Below are 22376 nucleotides of genomic sequence, written 5' to 3'. Positions count from 1 at the left end.
TATAAAAGCCTCAATTGTCTCCTTAATGATCATACTTTTAAAAAATTTTAAGATGTTTAGAAGATACAGTACACCTTTGTAAGTTTTCATTTTAAAAAATTGCAAATAAGGCCAGAGATTAGCTGCAGTCACTTTAATATTGTTTCATCAAACATTTTAAAACTGCATAAAACAGAAAAAAATATAAAATTCCAAACACATGCTTTTATATTGGCTGGTATGCTTAGTCATATTGCTATTCGAGACATTTCAGTTCAAAATAAAATAGATACATCTCTTGGACAATAATATCAAATGTCAAAAGACACATATTTCAATAAAATAAAAAATGCCAAACCACAGAACTTGTTATGTCCCAGCTATGGACTATTACTAAAAGCGATTTTTACAGCTGCTGCTAGATTTGGTAACATAGCTCTTACCAGTTTCATTCTCCATATACAATATTTACAAAAAAATAAATTATATTGCTTTACATAAAACATTTTGAGAAGTGTTGCAAAAGCTTTAGCATTTAAGTTTGGCAAAATCAGACTCTCTTAATCAAATAAACCCATTTTTAAAAAATAACCAAGACATACAAATTGCTCCTAGCAATAGGAAGGTGAAATTGGAAGGCTGCTATTGAAAGGGAAGACACTTATCCAGGCTTCCTAAAACTGACTTATCTATAAAACCAATAGGCAAAATAGGTAGGATTTGTTGCAACAAGTGGGCAGGTCCTCTTGAAAAAAAAGACAGAGCCAAACCAACAGTGGACAGCAAAGCTGTAATCTCAGCGCCAGGCCAGCCATTAGGTGGGGTGATGCCGCTACCTCAGGGTGGAAGCCCTGCCACCTCCACCACTGGGGGAGAAGCAATGCCAGCACTGCAAAATCTTACTGGAAATCAGCATTGATGCTTCTGCACCAGCGTGGGGGGGGGGGTGTGGCACAGACAGCCTCAAGCAGCAAAATAGGATATGCCGCCCCCATGTCATCATGCAATGTGGCTAGAACTTTACTGAAAAGCCCAAGCTCCCACTGTTGGGTAGGCTTTTTTCAAGGTTGAGAGATAAGTGAAGAATTAATAAAGTTGCATCCTATTAGCAGAGAAGCCATAATAGAAGGCACAGAAGAAGAAAATCACTCAGTGCAGTAGAATATACAGCAGGGATGGGGAACCTATGCCCCCCCCCCCCAGAACTTTGTGACTACAACTTTCATCCCGGATCACTGTTTTTACTGGAGTTGGGAGTCCAACAACATCTGGAGAAGAACAGGTTCTTCATCTTTGTAATACAGGCTGCATGGGGGAAACATAGCAAGTAGTTAAAGCTGCAAATTCCTGCTTGTTTCACAAAGGTGGCCTTGTAGTAAAAGTATTCATTAACCTTCCAGCAGAAGTGTGCGCATCTTGGTCCATACGCAAAATGTTTTAGATGCTCTCAATCTGACCAAAACAAAACCCATGCGAGGATAGGACCCTGCTTACTCATATATATACAGCATTAGATGAAGTGCTATCAATCAACCTTAACCAACCTGGTGCCAAATACAACTCCCATCAGCCCCCAGCTTCGTGAAGACGGCTATAAATTGGAGGAGAACCTCAACTTTCAATAGCCTTGTGTACTTTTAATATTGGACCCATAAAGTTCATTTCTGTTTCCTCATGCCCCCAACCATTGTAGAAGTACTGAATCATATAAATCAAATCCAAAACAGCAGCAGCTTAAAACAAGTTAAAACGCATTTTAAATGTGTTTCCTAATTAATCAATCACATAACATCTGTGCAATTGCTCATGTTTGTGAGAGGGGGAAGTAGGACTGTACCTCTTCCCCCCCCCCCGCATGTCCCCTCCCCCAAACTCTGCACCTTCTATGCATTGGAGGGTGAATATATGCATCAGGAAGCCGCCCCACTGTAAAAGTTCCCCCTCCAACACATGGAAAGCAGAGGGGTTAGGTGATACAGACACATCAGAGAGAAGTCAGAAATGGCATGAAAGGGTTTCAAGCAGCCTTTCTCAACCCGTGGGTCCCCAGATGTTGTTGAACTACAACTCCCATCACCCCTAGCTAGAGCTCAGGGATGATGGGAGTTGTAGTCCAACAACATCTGGGGACCCACAGGTTGAGAACCGCTGGATAGTGCTGGGTTAATAAGATAGGCTTCTGTAGGCTACTGCCTGTACCCGTTTACCTGAGAGCTCCACTGAATTCAGTGGGACTTACTTCTGAGTAGGCATGACTAGAATGGGGAGGTGCGTCATATAGAAAAGTAAGATCCAGTATCCAAAAGGTCATGGAATTCCAGGAGTCTAATAAGGCTTTAGACTTATTTTCTTGAAAACAGTTCCCAGAGCTTAATGACAAAGTGTTCTAGGGGCAAAATAGAAATGAAATGGGAGATGCATGACAACAATCACCTATGCTTGCTTTATATCCAAGAACTCCATGTGGCTGATTTGAAGTTCAGAGATGCTGTTTCTTACTCTCCTGCATCCCATGAAGCTTGTATCAGCTTTATTGTGGGGCAAGGGGGGGGGGATAAACTGCAGGAAAGGCCTAAACACAGCCTCCTAGAGCACCACTTTCCCAATTTTAAAAGCAAGCCCCCAAACATCACATGATCTTCTATATCACATCTACTCCAACCTCTAACAGAAGTTTCTAAAGCAACATTATGAACAGTTCAAAGACAAAAAATAAGTATTGCAAACCCCTTGGAAGAAACCGAGCACCACTTTTGAGTTCCCACTCAGGGAGATCTGTATCATGGAAATAAATTGTGAAATTACATACTTTCTAGCTACTAGAAAATCTGAAAATAAAATGAAGGGACTGTAATCCATGAATGAGGTTACATTAATAAATTCTGAAGTAATTGGCATGTTAACTGCAGAAGCACAGCAGAACCTTAAACTTAATTGCATGAAAGCAAGTCAAAGTGAATTCATTGAAATGGGTTTCCAAGCGGATCTACAATTACTTTTATGTTTTAGTTAAGGTATATTGTCAACTCTTTAGAAAAGCAGATACTTAAACTCTCCAATTAAAAAAATGAAAGCAAACCTATTGAAATGATTTTTTTTAAAAAAACAATCATTTGGAACTCCTAAAATTGGTTTACTTTTCACAGTAAATACCCCAATTTATTTTTATTTCCATCAGTGACCTTCCACACCGTATGTATGCATAACAAAGAACTTATTCAACTTCTGTCCCATTTACATGCTATACTTCTTCTGGTAAAGAGAGCACTACAAGAACCAGTGATTCCCAAGGGAATTTTCACAGATAAATACAACACAAAAACAAGAATTGTTTTTCAATAAAATTTAAGAGTCTTCAATTGAGGTGCAAGAACTGCTTCATAAATTCGTAGGTGGTGAAGGCGACAGCCTGTGAAGGAATACACCGAATATAATTCAGGGATAAACCTCGGTATAATCCTCTTCGTATTCCATGATTTCCATAAACATACTTCAGTGTCTGTACCATTGTACTAGAAACAGAACAGAGTAAATTTTAATATACTTAAAATGAAAGCTTTACTATTCATTTTCAATAATGGTTTAAAAATCTAGAAACTACTATACAATATTTGAATTTTACAACCTGGTTACTAAAAATTGCTACAAAATGTTTTCACACGTGCAGCACAGGAAATTGGAATTGGGGAAAAAAGCAAGATGGTTGTTAGGAGGAGGATGCAAAACTGTCAAGTTGTGGATTAGGTCTCTTTGTTAACATATGGAAAGGATGTAAGAAATATAGCATGCAGAAAAGGCACAAATATTTGTTGCTTTAGGTTGAAAATCCAGCTGTCCCACATCTCCTACTTACGAACTAGGACACAATCCACCATAACAAGCAACAAAATCCACCAGGAAGTCTCCCGGAAAAGTTAGATGGAAATTAGTAAAAATTGCATAGAGCACTACCCAAAAATGTAAACTTTCTGGAAAATTTGGAGTCATGAGGAAAACATTTATTCCCTTAAGAAATCTATGCAATATTCATTTTCTTATCTGACCTGTACTGTAACAAAATGTAATATTTATAAAGTAATAAACCAGTAAGATTGTTGTATTTGGCATATTTATGAAATTTACAGAGCAATTCTATCGATGCTTCCTCAGATCCAGTTATCTTAGTGGAGCTCACTCCCAGGTAAATGCATACTGTATAGGGTTGCAGCCTCAAAAAGCATAACTGCCTTAGTTTTGTAGCAGGCTGTTTCTTGTCAGCAATTTAAAGAGAGAGATGAAAACAGGAGATGAGGAATAGTGTATGAGAAGTCCTGGGCCTTCACACCCATATCAATCAATCAATCAATCGCTTTCCACAAAACATCCTGAAGCAATTTAACAATAAAAACATATTTTTAAAGTTCAAGTTCGATAACGATTAGGACAAAAATCACCAAAGGCTTGTTGAGAACTCTAGCCATAATGCATCAAGAAGTCTTCATTTCTAATTTGTGGCCTGTGGCTCAGAGCTGCTATTCTGCAACCCCAGAATGCATACTAGACCTCCTTACGTCACAGTTGAACTGCCTCTGATATGCACAACATAATGAACTGTTAATCATTTTGGAGGGGTGGAAATGCAATGGGAAGCCTGTTTCAGGACTGTATCACTTTAAACGGCAGGTGGGATTTGATTGAAGGGTCTGAATCTCAATTCTATGTGCATATTATATGGAAGAACCAACCAGGATTTCGGAAGGGTGACTAAGGCGAGAATTCTTCCTGACATGCCAGTTATGTATGGAGACGTCACCAACTGTTATGTGAATGAATCCCCACCTGTAGTCTGAAGGGACACAGTCCAGAAACCAGCTTAGGCCTCTTTCATCTGCTGTTTTTGAAAACGTGGGTCCACTATGGTTCATATAGTGACACAGCCTATTAAAAACTGACAAAATCCCATCTCTACATCAAGGATAAGAAGTGATGGAAGGAAACTGATGCATTAGATCATACACTGAGAACAAATCTCTACCCACTTTTTTTGAATGTACCACTGTAGAAATTTGCCAAAATGCATCCTTGGCTGGTATAAATTTTGTAACTTTGCAAATAATATATATCTTTTAACCAAAGGACAAGAAAAGGATGCTAAAATTGTAAAGAGCTATTATAAAGTAGCAGAATAAGATATCAGTTTTCAATTTAATTTAAGGCACTAAACGAAACTTACAGGCACTTTTCGGACTCCGGAAGTATTGCTCCCAACTGCATTCGTCTACGTGTTACATCAAGAGGATATCTGGGAAGAAAAAGATGGGTTTTTCCCCAAAAACAAGCTCTTTGTGTTGAACTTACATTATTTTGTTGTTTGTTTTTCTTTGTGTGTTGTTGCTTTTTTCTTTGTGTGTATTGTCTGCTTTCTGTTGTTCAATAAATTAAAAATTTAAAAAAACCCCACAGTGCTGCAAGTATTTGCACAATGAAGTACAGTTAAAGGAAATTCATATAAGAAATAAGAACTGTGTGGAACATCTGATGGTGTCTTATACTGAATCAGAACATTAGTCCACCTATCCCAGTATTAACGTATTTACTCGAATTAATGCACATCTTTTTTGGCCAAATTACATCACGAAAATTAGGGTGCACATTAAATTTGATGGTGCATTTACATTCGCCAGCAAATAATTTTTTGGTTTCAAGGTTTTGAAAATTGAGATGCGCATTAGATTTGATGGCACATTAGATTCGTGTAAATACAGTATCTACTCTGACTAGAATCAGCTCTCCTAGGTCTCAGGCAAAAGTATTTCCTAGCTCCAATGTCGAAGATCTCCCACACATTTTTTTTTAGAAAGGAGATGCTGAGGATAGAGCCTACAATTTTTTGCATGTTAAGCACAAACTGTTTTTACAGAACTATGAACTTCTTTACATTAGGGTTTCCTTTACAAGGAAATAGGAGGTTCAAGTTTATGCTACTTAAAATTATCAGAAAAATAACACAAAAATCAAACAAATATTAAGAACTACAGGATGTATTCAGTTTCATAGAAATATAATCTCTGAAGTTAAACATGGTTTATGTAAAAACAAGGTTTAAGGCTCAATACCACATTTGCACTGGATGAAGTAAACAGAAAAAGGCCACAATCCAGCCCAAATTAAGCATTTAAGTCCCTCGTACTCAGCTCTCTCAATGAAAGCACATGCTTACACCTCCTTTACTGACACCATAGTAACTAACTTTGTCCCAACAAAGTCCCAATATTTTAAAGGACAAAAAAATGTAACATACCTGCCCATCACACAACTAAACATATTATATGTGAAAAGGAGATGCCAGGGGGAAAATAATGGAACTCACTGGCATCAAGTTGTGTGAAACACCTTTGCAGCTCATTTTTTAAAAAATTCTGACCTATAATATTTAAAGCAGCATCTAAAATTCTTAACACCCTGCATTGCCAGTGTGGTTTAGCAGTTAGTGTTACATAAGAGCCAGATTCAAATCCTCACTCAGCCATGAAGCTCATTGGGTGGCCTTGGGTCAGTCATTAATTCTCAGCCTAGCCTACCACACAGGGCTGTTGTGAGGATAAAATGGGGAGAGAACTGTTATTTATGCTACCATGAGCTCCTTGGAAAAAAGGAATGATAGGTCAGAATATAGAGAAATGTGTTTTAATTTTCTCACTCTAATACTTAAACTGAGAAAATTAAAATACATTTTAATGCAAATGCCAGCCTATGTAATTCATAAATACTACATTGGAAAAGCATTTATTGTATGTTACAATACATATTTACTGTGCAATCCTAAACATTTCTACTCAGAAATAAGTCCCATTGAGTTCAATAGGGCTTACTCCTAAGCAAGTGGGAATAGGATTGTAGCCTTATTAAGGTTTGTTTTACTTTCTCATGTTTAAAGTTGGATTTTAAAAACCCTTCCTTGGAAAACAACATGTTCTGGGGTCCAGCTTTTTAGTTTTTTTATTATATTTGTACACTGCTCTTACATGGGACTTCTAGTCATTGATCAAGTGCAGATAGGATTGGCTTAGCAAACTGGTAGTATGAGGTACTCCAACCATTCTCTGATCCTCCCAGAGGTTTAATTTGACAGCTATACAAGTTATTATAACTCACATTATCACTGCTGTATAAAGATTATGATTTTCCAACTTCCAGCTGGAACAGTACAGTTTTACTAAATTGACAAGAGAAAGCAGTTGCCTAATGGACTGCACTCTTATCAGTAAACAAACTGATCAGTTCAAATGTTTTTGAAGGAAGTCATAATGAATAAAAGCTATGTCTAGGTCTACAACTCAAGAGTTGCAGCCTTCAAAAACTTTTGCAGAATACCATATGCTGTCAGCAGCATCTATCATCACCATGATCAGCAGCAACAGCAGCAGCCTAAGGTTCCACAGTGAATTACAACAATTTAAGATACAATACAAAAAACAGTTTGAAACCTTAAAAATGCAATCACAAAACATAGGGTGAGACCTGAAAATAGCTATCTCTGGTGTCAAATGCCATAATATACTGTTCTTTACTATTAAAGTATGAAAGTTTCTTTTTGCCTGGGGCATTATCGCCCCATTTTAAATTGAGCAATAGGCTTTCTTCCCATACCACAAAGGTGTGGCTGACGCCTTAGATTATGACGAAATTAAAATTTCATGATGTCCAAGGTAGGAATTTTGTTTACTTACAATACTAATGCAAGCTATCCTAACAATTCAGTGCAGTAAAATACTAGAAAAACTTACGATATTGTCTGTGCTATTGCTCCAGCTATGCCACCACACAGCAAATTTACATGAGTTTTCAAAACTAAGACATCAGGATTATCTAAGCAAGGCTTCCCAAGCAGGGTAGGCGCTTGGGCAAGTCCCACACTCTTTAAGGTACCAAAGGTAAAAAATGAGAAACCTGAAAGGGAAAAATGTAACTTTAATGGAAACCTGAAAGGGAAAAATGTAACTTTAATGGAAACAATACCACAACAAGCTACATCAACAACAAAGGCACAATCCAACCAAAGGTTAAGCACAGTTAAAACTCATATATAAAAAGGAGTGTAGAGCTTGCACCAAGCTCTTTCCTCATGGAGGAAAAAAAATCAATGATACTTATCAGAGCTTTCCAAACTGTGTCACAACACCAGTGTGTTGGCTGTAGTGTGTAGGTATGTCACGTGAATGCTCCCCGTGCTCCTCCCGGGGCTGGAAAGGGGTGAGTTTAACCTCTGGTTTGCTAGTAAAACTGTGTTACTGTGTCACAAAAAGGCTGTCACCAATATGAAAAGTCTGGAAAGCTCTGGCTTAGCCATAGCTGAGTCACATCTTCTCTGTTTGAGGATAGTCACATTGTGAAATTTTCAAGTATGTATTGAAGAATCAATCTTCATTTTTGTTTATCACTTGCATCTGACACCAACACCGTAATCTGGCACAAAGTATCCGGGATGTGGGAATTATGTTGGGACGTGTATTTTCAGAGTTTTAATTGGGGTGTGAGGTGCACCAGGCACCACAGTTTCTATGGTGCTTTGAAGAGACCTCGAGGCTTGCCTCAAAGTAGCACCTCGGGAACCGAAGCATGTACAGTGGTACCTCAGGTTACATACGCTTCAGGTTACAGACTCTGCTAACCCAGAAATAGTACCTCGGGTTAAGAACTTTGCTTCAGGATGAGATCAGAAATCGTGCTCCGGCGGCGTGGCAGCAGCAGGAGGCCCCATTAGCTAAGGTGGTGCTTCAGGTTAAGAACAGTTTCAGGTTAAGAACGGACCTCCGGAACGAATTAAGTACTTAACCTGAGGTACCACTGTAAATGTGTGTGTGAGGAGAGAGAGAGAGAGAGAGAGAGAGAGAGAGAGAGAAGGAAGAAGCATGTGTGTATGGGAGAAGGAGACCATGTGCATATACAGAAGCAGGGGGCCAAATATGGAGGAAGAAGCTTGATGGTGAATAGGAGAGGGCAAGAATGGGTAACTATGGGCTGAGAAACTTTGCAGGGGAGTAGTTGTGGTAAACGAAATAGCAAGCAGAAGGAAGGTTGGTAAGCTCTGGCTAAAGGGAACCAGTCTGAGAGAGAGTTAAGGGGGGAGGACAGGAGGTTGTCTATAAGTAATTTGCACAGTGGAAAATCAGAAAGAGGTGCTATACTAAGCAACAGGGTAGGTAAGGTCCCTACCTGCCAGAAATTAAGAAGGGTCACAGGAATCCAGAACCCAAATAAAAAATAAATAGGTGCCTAAGGATGAGAAGAGTTCTATCTTTACTTTGGAAGAGTGAGGGGCTCAGCAGGGGGATCTAATGATAAGAACCAGGCTGGGGTTCTTGAAGGCACTTAGTACTGATAGATAGGCAGGTTGAGAAAAACTTCAAATGGGTGTTATGGGAAAGAGTTAAAATGCTTCTGGAAAGGAAATGAATATGTAACGCCATGCTACACCTTTCAGTCTATTCCAGGTGCAGTGAAACATGTATTGATATTAGAAAACTACCTTCCCCACTACAAATGAAAGAAAAAAGTGATAAGAGATACTCAAAATCAACACAGGCAGTCAAGGCAAAAGGCAACAGGAACCGTACAATTGGTTTCAGAATTGAGGAATATACAAGTGCAGATAGACTGGTGCAAAAACAACCCTTATAAATATTAGAATGCATAGTGGAATAGATGTCAAGATCACCGTTTAAAATTCATAGAAAAAAGAGACTCCATGTGGCTATAAGAGTGCATATTTCCATTTTTGTTAACAGTCTGTAATAGTTGTTTACTTTACCAGTGATTTTGTGCTTATGCAGATCTTTCAGACTGTTAGGACAACTAAGGACAGTCAGCAGAGCATTTTATAGATGGCTCTCAGTGTACATCTGTAGTAGTTGGGGGGCACATTCCACAAGCAAGTCACTATAATTATATAATAAATTCCTGGCAGCAACCTTCTCTGCTGGTATCTACGCAAATCCTAGCACCGCTAAACATGTGCAATTTTTATTTTAACAGCAGCAATGTGAACAGTTTTGCAAATCAAAATTAAACACCAAGAGGTTCACTGGGAAAGACTCTCATTCAAGTTCAACTCACCTGCATATGGAGCCATTCCTACAACTGTTGGTGTAAGCCCGCGATAAAATCCTTGCAAACCACCTTCCTTTTAGAGTAAGCCAATGATGAAAAGAACAAACAAACAACAAATATTTAATTGCACTGAGTACAAAGTGCACATATACATTAGATTAGAGTGATGTTTTGCACAAGTAAATGAAATCAGACTTTTCCTTTTGGTCAGGTTTTTTTTTTTTAAAAGGTGTCTCTTTATAAGCAAATTTTGTGATCTGATCCAAACTTTCAGGGACAAACCCAGTTGTGGATCTCAGAATGACGGGGGTGGAGTTGCTCCTGGAGGTACACAGGTATACATGTTTATTAAGCATGTGTGCACCTAGTTTAGTGCTCTGAGGCAGCCTCACTGCTCTGAAACTCTCTCCCAAAAAGACAATACTGTGTCTTCTATTGTACTTCGAAAGAGTTGATGACTTAAGAGTATGATTTTTTTTTTACTATTGCATGCTCTTGTTCTGTTTGTTTTGCCAATTTTGCTGTTTACTGGGAATGGTTATATTTGTTACTATGATTTAGGGTGCATTCTAGGGCACAGCCACACAAGAGGGCTGACAGATAACCATAACCTTTAAAATATAAATGTTTCTATTGTTTTATTTTGTGAACCACTATCAAATCTCATGAGCAGTATCATTTTCAAAACTGTATTTTTCTCTCTGCCAGTCTTCTCCCAATATGCAGCTATCAACATCTGCCCACAAACAGCAGAACAGAGCGAGAGATGTTTACACAGAACAGCTGTTTCTTAAATGTTTGATTTAAAAAAAAAAATTGTCAGCCTCAGAAACCAGCAACACAATAGCACCAAAACAAAAGAGATAAACAAGCTACCTTTGTATAAATGGTCTTGAATGCATGAATAATTCCAGTGTATGTGTGATCCCCTTTTACTTGGAATGCCAGCCGTGCTCTCACCATGTCAAGAGGGTAAGTGCAAATTACTGCAGTTATACCTTCAAAACAAAAAAAAACACAAATACGACCTGAACTGGGCAACACAGTTGTGACATGCCAATATCAAGAACATCGCTAACAGAAAAACACAAAGGGTCCTTTAAAGAGAGGGTGATTTTTTAAACTCAACCTTGTTTTCACATTTGGAGGACTTGTACTTTCATGCTTATAAGTAACTTCTCCAAAGAGTTGGGAACACAGATAATTTTTATGCAAGTAACATGCTAAAATCAGAGGGGCTGCACACAGGAATGAATGACGTAATGCAGAACTTTAAGGAATCAGTTAAGTCACAGACACTCTGTTTAAGAACTAAGCTGCTTCCTTAAAATCACTGCAACTTAGAAAAAAAGAATGACACTTTTAAAATGTGCATGTTTCATATGCTTAAACTAGCACACTATCCCCACCCACCCCCAGGAAATGAAGCCAGCATAACCATATGTGTTTGGTACTTTTTCCTGCTTTTGCATTTGGAAGGCTTAAATCCCTTTGTTCTCAAAATGCCTGGGATGAAGGGCACTTGTGTTTTGAATAGCTGAAATCATGTTTTCCCCTCTGCTTCAGTCTAGTTGTTTTTTCCTTAAAGGAGACTAAGGCAATTATCCACCAATAAAGAGTTACTACCAAGATTTGAATTACACAAGACTCAGGAAATCCAGGGTGGAAAGTTTTCCCCATAATGTTTATCTTTGCTACTTCGAAAAGACGCATTACAACAGACTTTTCTTGGTGTCCCCCCCCCAATAGCCTTGATGCAAAGGAATTTCCCCCCCTAGTGCTAGAAGGATGACTATTTGGGGGGGGGGTGATTTTATGCGTCTTTGCTTCTCCATTTGTGTCTTTGCTTCTCAATTTGTTTTGTTAATTTATGCACTGTGACTTGCTTTCATTTTTAACTGATTAGAGTTTAGAAATTAATTATTATAATTGTTAAGAGTGAATTTCTGTTTAATTATTTTTTGCTGATGTTTAATTTTTTTTATTGTGTGGTATTATATTCTAATGGGTTACTGAATATTACTTTATTTGATACAAGTCTCTTTTAAAGTTATGTTTAATTCTGACATTTTTGTATTGGATCAAGTTGTTAATAAGTTGTGAGATCTCTGTTGTTTCTTCAGCTTGTAAACCAACTTGTGTACAGTAATAAAGAAAGGCAGTATACAAATGAAATGAAACAAGAACCGTGGAAGTTTTCACAAGTTTTCTCTGCATTTCTAATGCTCAAACTACATTGGTGTTAGCACCACTAATACAAAACCTAAAATTAACATTCAGATTGCACATTTCAGTGTGTTTTTATTCTTCCTTCCATATTAATATTATCCAGACCACTCTTGTAGTATACCTAAAAATGTGAAGACTGTTCATGTGCTCATTTCTTATATAATACATTAGATCTCCATCTGCACTAGATGTGCCCTGCCAGCTACACCAGGAAAGGTGTTATTGCTACCCCATAATTTCTTGGCAGTGAATTTCCCTTTCTATTTCCTTCTCCTTTTTATTTCTCTCTCTTACCCCTTTCTATTCCTCGGCTTACACATAAATTTCAGAGACCATAAATATGTAGTTCCTTGTGAAATTATTTCCACGTGTTGCAGTTTTGTGTACTGTTATGTAGAGGGAAAAGATGCTCTAACCAACTATTTCAATCCATGAGGATTATGATGTAGTTAAAATAGACCTCTGGAGCATTTACCTTGTTATGATGCCTAACAAACTATAATTGGGGTGGGGAGATATTTCTCCCTGTTTAATACTAGCATTCAAGAATACCCAATGAAATTGATTAGCAATGGACTTGGGAAAGATAAAATCCAAGTATTTCATCATGCAAGACATCTTAAATGGCTTTTTAAAAAGGGGACTATGCAAATGTGGAATTATGACTGGCTAATAGCTTGGGTAAGCAAAAATGCAACCATGACCCTCTGACTAGCCGAAGATGAAGAACACATGCCTTTTTTGTGAACTTCTCAGAAGCACGTAGGTGGCTACCACTGGAAAGAAATTCTGACTATATACTTGTGTATGCCCTGCTTGCTACAGCCATCAGGAAAGAGTGGGGGAGCATGTAAACCACAGCTTTCTTGTTCAGAAAGTTTTATAGCCACTTCTGATCATGCAAATGGATTTGGATGCTGTTAGGAGACTCTTAATCTCAGGGTTCGAGCACCACGTGAATAAAGGGATTCCTGCACTGCAGGTGTTTGGACTAATGACCCTCGTAGTCCCTTCCAACTCTACAATTCTATGATTCTATTATCTATTTTATTAACTTTAACTGATTAAAGACAACAGCCTTTAGCTTGGACTTTGATTACTAAACCGCAATTTAAAGACTGGCAAGCAAAACAAAAGAATAGTTAAGTATGCATAAGACGGAAATACCTGCCATGGATCCAGCCATTAACCGGTGAATATGCCCAGAAATGCCAAGCTTCTGCTTTATCATCTATGAAAATATCAAATTTATAGAGTGAAAAACCAATAATCCTTCAGCACACTTGAAGCGAGCTTCACTGGTCAGTCAGTAGATTGAAAACAAACACAAATGGTTTAATGCTTCTGACTACATTTTAAATAGCAGCCTCAACACTACTTTAATATACCGGTATTTCTTATTTAATTTATATCCCACCCTTCCTCCCAAAGGCAACCAGAGTGGCAAAACAACACCATTATATTTATTTTATTTTAAGGTATTTATATACAACTGATATCTTAATAAACTATTTTAATTTTGGTTTATGTTATAGCAATGCCAGTTCTTGCTGTCTGACAGTACTACAGTCGTATTTTTATTTTATTGGTTTATTTATTGGTTTCCTGTAGTGCTAGGATTTGTCATACACTCTCTTTCTTCCCATAGATCAGAAGTTGTTTCAGGCCTGGGAGAGCCTTTTGAAATCAAAGAATCTTGCAGGCACCACAAAGTACCCATTACACAGAAAAGCTGGCAATGCTCAGACATCCCTCCCATTGTCATAACCAAACAAAGGAACCCAGGCAAAACAACTAAACCACCTAAAAAACAAAAAAGAAAGCAGGCAACATCCCCAAAGCAGACAATCCTCCCATTTAAACAAACAAGGAGGAAAAGTCCCCAGACCCTTAATTAAATAATGAGTGAGGTAAGAGAGTTGACAGTTACCAAGGGGGCATCTGATGGGAACCACTTTGGGGGCTCCAATTTCTGATTTTGATTTTTTTGCAATGTCTTACAAAAGAAAAGTTTTGATTAAGGGAAACACAGCACATCAAATATGGGGGGGAATGCATCATATCCTTCAACAGCTAATTGTCTTTGTTTACTTTTTTTTTGTATGTTTGAAAAATGTGTTGCAATTCTGCAAACTTCAGGATTCCCCTCCACCCCACCCCCTTTTCAAACACCCTCCCTTGTGGAGTGTTCCCTCAGCCTCCTCTCCTCTCCCCTCTCCTTGGGAGACACCCTTCCCCTCGCCCCCGCCACCCCAAAGAGAGGTGCTTCCCAGAGGCACCATGCAGCACCCCTAACCATCATTCAAGGCGCCCCAGGGTGCCACAGCACACTAGTTGAAAACCACTGATCTACAGAAAGAGAAGCAGCCTGGCAGCTCTCCAGGTGCAGAGAATTCGATAGGGTAAACACCACTAAAGAAAAGGCTGTGATGTATCTCAAACACTACTCTTCTACATGCTGTTATCCATCTTATACAGTATGTAAGCATTTGGGATAAACAGGTATCTAGAAGTCAGTACAGTGGTGCCTTGGTTTACAAACTTAATTTGTTCTGGAAGTCCGTTCTTAAACCAAAGCATTCTTAAACCAAGGTGTGCTTTCCCATAGCAGCGGGGGACTCAATTTACAAATGGAACACACTCAACAGGAAGCAAAACATATTCTTATTCCAAGGCAAAGTTCACAAACCAAAACACCTACTTCCAGGTTTGCAGCATTCTTATACCAAGTTGTTCATAAACTAAGCTGTTCTTAAACAAAGGTACCACTCTACTTGCATATACTCCCCTGTTACTCCATTTCATATCGAAGTCGGAAAGAGCCAACTTGTGCAGATTATGTGATTTACATACAAAGACATATTTGACATTTTAATGATATCTAGAATGAAATGTAAAATGATTTGCTTAAATAGAATATGTATTTATAGGTCAATAAATGTCCATAATGTAGAGAGGGTAACTGGTGTTAAGAAATTCAACAAGTTTTATGCAACTCATAATATATTTCAATTTATACAAGTGATGTCCGACCACAAAATGCTGTGGTATATCCTGAGGCCCCTAACAGGAACGCTTTTTCTTGATTCTCCTTTAATTTCTCTTGCTGGGCTCAAGTTTATTTGGCCTCACTCAACCCATCGTTACTGTTATACTGTTCAATTTTAGTTTTTAATTAGACTTGCAAAGTCTAATGTTTAGACTTGCAAAGTCTTGATGTTTACAGCATAAACATAAAAAACTGGAAGAAATTGCAAACCTTTTTATACTGGCCAAATGCTGTAAACTGAATTGCACCATATGGAAATATTCTAATCATCATTGCTCCATTTCCTTTATAGAATCCCAGGTAGCCCTCCTTTTTGGGAACAGCACGCAATGTAGAGATCACGCCTGTGATGAATAAAGGATGAAAACAAGAAGAAAATGATCAGACAACCAACAGAAAAGCGATAGCTAAACGATCCAACAAAGTACAAGAAGATTTTATCATAAGATAAACAGCATGTTCAGGAAGCTGGGCAGGAGGAATGATAAAAACAGGCTGAAAGAACTGAAAAGTGAAGAGAAATGGTGAGTGGACAAATGAGAGACTAAATCAAAATTTCTATAAACAACCCCCCGAAACAGTAACTGGAAGAAGAAATAAAAAGGGAAAGTCAGATCTCAAAGCTTGGGAGGAAGGAAAAATGACATCTGATAATGGCATATAAACAGTGGAGGAGGACTTTGCTCAAACAGTCTGTGCTGATATTTACTCAGCCTCACCTAATTTCTACAAACCTTGCTGTGTTCAGGGACACATGTAGTTAGAATGTTTGCAAGCCTGCAACAAATACACCCTCAGCATGCTAGAATCAAATAAAAAGATTGCATTTTCATTCCACTTACCTTCCTACAGAAAACCCTCTGTTTTTAGTTTATGCACACAAGTACTATACCAGATTTTCTTAGCAACATTCCCCATTCTCTCACACACATACCAAACTAAACACCTGTTAAGGGAGTATTCACTAACTGCAGTTTCTATCAGCATATGTATTAAAAAATAGGGTTTGTTTTAATCTACTGATTTAAATGGGGCTCCTTTTTAGTTAATCAAAACATTTTAAAACTGATCTAAAAAAACACACAGAAGCATTCTTTTTTGGGGGGGGCTACATTATACCATATTGGCAATTTGGACAAAGTAATATCATATTAGGACCTCTTAATATAGAGTGTCCTTAGAACTTCTTTCATCACATTGTCCTAAAACATTTACCAATTTCAGCTAAACTTGGCAATCAAGTCGAAGTGTGTGCAAACTACGGGTTTGCCTCTCTTCTCTCAATCTTACATAGTACTATATTTACTTGAGTATAATGTGCCATCAAATCTAATGAGCACCACAATTTTCAGAACCTTGAAACCAAAAAAAGTATTTGCTGGCGAATGTAAATGTGCCACCGAATCTAATGCGCACTTCATTTTCTCAATGTGATTTGGCCAAAAAAGGCACACATTAGATTCGAGTAAATACAGTAAGTGCCACTATGTTCACTCCTTGGTGAATGAAATAACTCAAACTCAATGGGATTTTCCAACATCCATGTGAGGTCAGTGACAATGTGCAGTTGGAGAGGAGAATGAGTGAAGTCCCCACAGCTGAGGGCCTCAGACAAGGCTACTGGTAATCATACTAAGCCAATGTTAATTCTGTCATACAAAATGGGGAAACAAATGAGAGAAGCTTAACCTTAAAATACGGCATCGTGAACATCTCCCCCATGCTCTTAAGTATGATCTGAATTTTTACTGGGTTTACTGGCTTCCATTCACTATGCATCAGAATACAGGAGTCAAACTATACCTTCAATTTTTGGATTTTCAAACACTAGCATCTGTTACCAGACTGCAGCCTGACCTAAAGTGGATTGCAATAGCAGAACTAGCACCATGGGTGTAGGCAAGGGTGAGTAGGATTCCCCCCCCAACAGAAGCCTGCCCCCCATGTACTCTTTTGGGGGGTATTTTTACCTGTGATTTCCCAAAAAATTCAACTACTTTAGGGGGCGATCTCCTTAAAAAAACAGTAACTCAACTTTGGCTGCCCCCCGCAAACAAAAATCCTGGCTATGCCCATGACTAGCACCATAAAAAAAAGGAGAATCATGAAGAAGTGAGTCTCCAAATGCATGTTTAGGCTAAATGTGGGTTCCAGCTCTGAAAAGAATACCTGGCAACATTAATTTTAAAGGAAGTCGGCCATTTTTATAAGGTGCTGCCAGTGACCATGTTAGGCCCAGCCAACTGATGTGTGATCACTGACACATGGGTCAGAACGGAGGATTAGGGAAAGGGGCATAACGGGGGCGGGGCGCGGGGTAACAGGGCAGGGGGCACTTATATGCGCTACATGACACACGGGGAGGGAGAATGGAACCCCCGCACAAACAGTCACTGCCTGTATATCTAACCTGTGGAGAAAAAAACAGTATCAACCCTATCTTTCAAATTCAAGGTTTGCAAAATTTAACTTTGAAATCTCATTGAAAAGCACAGGGATTAAACACAAATTTGCCTCCAAATGCTGTATTTGCTGACAATATTGCAGGAAATTGAAAATGAAATATACTTCCCTTACAAATACAAGAATGCAAAATACACGAAAACGGTCTTACCAAGATTTTTGTAATGACGATTATGGGCTTGTAACAAAATCTTTACTCGATCCAATGGAGCAATGGTTGTTTTGGCACAGCATCCCGCAACACCTTTCAGAGACAAAAATGAACAACTCTGTTTGCTGACTGCCAAATGTTACAGCATGTCAAACATTCAGCAAGTTATTTTTAAAGTTTTATCTTTTCAAGGTTCATCCCATACCTGAAAAGCATGGCCTACCTCACTCAGTGGGCATTATCTCTCTGGCAAAGTAGTCATGTTATGCAATCTATGCACAAGGTTTCCCATTCTGTTCCATTTTCTTTTAGCAACATAAAGCTGATTCATTGTACTATATATGCTGATGTTCATTTCCAGGAATGCCTCACGTTACGGTGGAGATTCTGTTTCCTAATATCTCCTCCAAGTTGTGAAAAACCTAACACTCCTGGTCATATGAAAACAATAAAGAATCTTATTAAACCTTAACAACAGTGTTTGCTACAACAGGACTACTCTTTTGAAATATGGGCATGTGATTCAGCAGACAGAGAACCCATTATAGGTAGTGTACTTATTTATTTAATTTATTGCAAGTATAGAGGTATCTTTGCCAAGTAGATCAAGGCATCAAATACTTTTTCATAAGGCTCACCAACTCCAGCCCTTCCAAATCAATCACTAAATATTGGTACAGCTCAGCAGTAATTATGGATCAGCTCTTTTATAGTATCTTCTTCTGTTAAAGGTCCACCTCACACAAAGAAGTTGTATCAAGATGTTAACTCTCAACCATCACCATACCACCGAGCCTTATGCAGCATCTGTGCTGTATCATTCAACTTCCAAGTCAGATCAACTACAAATGATACAAAAGCTCGCACCACTTTAACAACTGTCATTTAAATAACCTTTGAACGTCAGATCTTTCAAGGTTAGGGGGGAAAGCAAGCTGCTGTCTTATGCTTATTGTTGATTCTGCTTGCAATTAATCTGATAACAGTTATTAAGCAGGGTTCAATATGTTTGCCTGTAGTACATTATGTCTCTTTCTTCCCTAGGGAACAGATACAGGTATGCATGTCAAGTTCTTAGGAAATAGACACTATCTTTCAGAGTTTCATTAAGTCTGCCGTATCAGCTCGGTTCGATCTACTATTTATACCAAGAAAGCTCGGGGAGGAAGGAGGACTCGGGGCAAAGCAGAGCAGAATCCGACCCCGGGACAGGTGTCGCTGTTATAAGTATATCTTCTCCTCCAAGGAACAAGCTCCGCCTCGGTTCTCAACTCTACAGTAGGCAGCCTTGAAGAGCAACGAGAGCCTAAGTCGCAGAGCAAACTGAGTCAAGGGCAACGCGGTGGGCGCGTGTAAGCAAAAAACCCAAGACGAGCGTATCGTGGGAATTCCACGGATCAGAGTTAAAGAGATTCCGAGCTTCCCTCGAAAAGGGAAAAGCAGCCGGGCGTCACAAAACATTTATTTTTCTTTTTTTGGGGGGGGGGGTCGTGCGAGCACCAAGCGACCGCCGGCCCCCTCGCCTCGCCACCCCTGCCCACCAAATAAAGAGGATTGTTCCGCGTTTACCTCCGGCGACGAGCGAGCGGAGCCAGTAGAAGTCCCTCCGCGCGGGCGACGAAGGCAGGCGGGCGCTGGGCCCCGCCGCCGCCTCCGTAGCCATCGGGCCGTGCTGGGTCCCTCGCAAGCAAAGCGACAGGAGGAGGAAGGGGAAGAGGGAGACGCGGCTGGGCTCGGCCAGCACCCAGCGCCTTCAGCACATGCTGCCGGGCTGGCTCTGCCTCCGCCCAGCCCGGCTGAGAGGCGGGGCTCGGCCGCGGACGCCGAAAAGGAGAGGAGGAGAAAGGGAAAGAGACGGGCCTCCTCGTACAGGCTCCTCTACCGGAGGCCTTGCAAGCCGGGGAGGAGCGTCTTCTCCCGCGCCCCGGGCATGGTGCGAGGGCCACGGCCTCCGGGAGCTGCTCGGCCAGGCCCGCGGCGGCGCCCCGTGATCGCGTCAGGAGGCGGCGGGAGAAGCTCGCTCGGCAGCCGGCGGCGGCGCGTCTCCTCCCACCGGCCTCCTCGGCTCCCTTTTCCCCGCCCGCTCCAACTGAGGAGGCCGGCTGTGTGGCTTCAGGGGAAGTGGGAAGGGAGAGCGGCCGGGCGTCCCCGAATGGGCCTCAGGGGGGAGGTCGAGTAGGAAAGGGACCCCGAGGGTCATCCAGTCCAGCCCACTTGAAGTGCAAGGAAGAGCCTGCGGTTGAGAAGGGCGCGAATATATGCGCCTTCTTTTCTGGTGTTCCGCCACCCCCACTTCTCCCCCAACAGCCCCCGCCCCCCGGTCGGGCTTCTTGGCTTTTTAACTCCGGCAGGACGGGCGGAAATTCCACTGGCAGAGTTGATCATTGCATAGCCTTGCCGCGCGTGGGGTGGAGGGACGACACATTAAAAAAGCAATTGCCGCAGGTTTATATATATATCATTGCAGTTATGTAATACCCTTTACTAGGCACAAAATTGTGGCAAGCCTTGGCGTTAGCCATAATTCTTTGTTGTGCTTTTCACTTTATAAAAGGTCTTTGTGCCATTCTGCTCTTTCCATGAAAAGAGTTTTCAGCTAAATCAGCACGCCAAGCAGCTCTGTATCATGCCTTCCAACAGTTGGCAGATCTGGGTACAAAAAAGTGCACAGAGTACTGAAAAAAAGGGAAAAGCCTGCCTCCCTTTTTGTAACATCTTCCCTTAATGAAGAATTTCCTGATTACATTATAGTTGTTTTTGTTTTTATTATGTATTTGTGGTTTTATATCTTGATTTTATTCTGTGAACCGCCCTGAGACCCCCTGGTATAGGCCTGTATATAATTCAATTAATAATAATAATAATTAATAAAGGTGTTGTCCAGTGTGGCTTCTGAAGCTATATATAAGGGGTGAGGTGGAACACCCTGTGACCATCACCTTCGCATTTCATTACTTTGTTAAAAAATATTCTTTAACTTTTCACTGTGATGTAAAACTACTCTTGTTTTGGAATCTATTTACCGTATTTATGCCCCTTCAAAAAGCCATTTTGAAAGAGGTAGAGATAAAGGCTGTCCACACATTACCATTCATTCCAGCTCCAGTGTGCTCCCACCACTGGTACATTTGTCTTTCTTTAGCCACAATGCATGCGTATTTTTCTGTTTCTTTATAAATACTTGTATTTGATGCACTTTCCCTCAAACCAGCTTCCATCCAATTTGAAAATGTAAGCCACAAGCTGAGATGTGTACATTTCAGACAGCCATTGTACATGGGCAGATGACAGCTCTATTGAACAGGAGGGACAGGGGACACGGAGATACAGGTCAGGTAATGTGCATCAAATGAAGATGTCCCCACTCTCTCTCTGCTGTGTACAACAATGTTTAAAAGTATTTGAAACACAGTGGGGGAAATTACTTTGCTGCATTTTAAGCTGCTAATGTGTACATAGCCAAAGATTAGATAGCTAAAATGCAGTTTGAGCCATGCCATACAAATCTCCAAATTCAAAGTGAACAAATAAAAGATTGTGGCAATTAACACTTTAAAACAGTAAAGACATTTCAGTATTTACATTGGTGTTCTTGTAAGGGATAGGTAAAACTTAAAGGGGAGAGGAACAAGCCCCTTTTCTTTGCATCATCAACACACATAGGAACATAGCAAAGGGGGACTTTCAGATCCAGTTCTGAGGGGATACCTTGCAGTCAGTGTTGAGCCTTGCTGCATCTAACCTTTGAAGTTATGCACTAGGTAGGTAACTTATTTTGCCTTTTTACAGATGAGGATCTGAAGGTGAGGGAAAGGGATTTCTCCCAGACTGCTTAGTGCATCCGTAGCAGACAAACCCACTCATTCAAGTCCAAGCCTAAGAAGCTGCTCACTGGACCATACTCCACTCTTAAGGATGCTGTTTCAAAACTGAAGAAACACAGCTCATTGGAGAGATCTGGTTTGCTTATGCAATTTGAAATAGATCACCTTTTTCTGTTCTGTGGGACTGACGTGCTGAAAATTAAAGGTTTCGTGATCCTGTTTCCAGTCTCTGAATGTGACATTTCCCACATAACACTCCAGTCTCTTAAACTACAGCCTGTCCTCCTAGGAAGCCTCACAGCAGAAGTCCCTACTTAACCCACTAATGGAGCATGACCTTCAACATGGCAATTGCTGCTGTAGTACAGACATCATTTTGATGTACATGAGAATATGTTTTATAGCAGGTGTCAGCAAACTTTTTCAGCAGGAGGCCGGTCCACCGTCCCTCAGACCTTGGGGGCGGCAGACTATATTTGGGGGGGGGAAACTTAATGAATTCCTATGCCCCACAAATAACCCAGAGATGCATTTTAAATAAAAGGACACATTCTACTCATGTAAAAACACACTGATTCCTGGACTGTCTGCG

The 22376-nt window shown here is 40.0% G+C and overlaps 2 protein-coding genes across 3 annotated transcripts in view; one reads left to right on the top strand and one right to left on the bottom strand.

Annotated features, from left to right (window-relative positions):
• Nucleotides 1-118: 118 nt before the first annotated feature.
• On the bottom strand, nucleotides 119-19654 carry SLC25A16 (solute carrier family 25 member 16). Of its 2 annotated transcripts, XR_014548222.1 has the most exons (10): nucleotides 19530-19654; nucleotides 17961-18053; nucleotides 15557-15690; nucleotides 13465-13528; nucleotides 10945-11066; nucleotides 10075-10141; nucleotides 7746-7908; nucleotides 5192-5260; nucleotides 2101-3491; nucleotides 119-2046 (listed from the first exon to the last, which is right to left on the bottom strand). XR_014548222.1 is itself a non-coding variant. In XM_083614514.1 (9 exons), exons 1-9 carry the CDS (start codon nucleotides 19621-19623, stop codon nucleotides 3335-3337), a joined length of 963 nt encoding a protein of 320 aa, XP_083470640.1. In that variant the 5' UTR covers nucleotides 19624-19654; the 3' UTR covers nucleotides 119-3334. The 2 variants fall into 2 exon arrangements, 1 of the variants encoding a protein (XP_083470640.1); XM_083614514.1 differs by having other exon boundaries at nucleotides 119-3491.
• TET1 (tet methylcytosine dioxygenase 1) overlaps nucleotides 19436-22376 on the top strand; it is an 84842-nt gene continuing 81901 nt past the window's right edge. Inside the window, exon 1 of the mRNA XM_083614416.1 lies at nucleotides 19436-20405. The gene's annotated coding sequence lies outside the window, so the exon portion shown is untranslated. The remainder of the gene's footprint in view (nucleotides 20406-22376) is intronic.

Source organism: Podarcis filfolensis (genome assembly GCF_964270895.1).
Source record: "Podarcis filfolensis genome assembly, chromosome: 5".
In the NCBI taxonomy this organism is placed as follows: domain Eukaryota; kingdom Metazoa; phylum Chordata; class Lepidosauria; order Squamata; family Lacertidae; genus Podarcis; species Podarcis filfolensis.
Note: the sequence above shows the minus strand (reverse complement) of the source record. Positions and strands in the feature narration are given on the sequence as shown.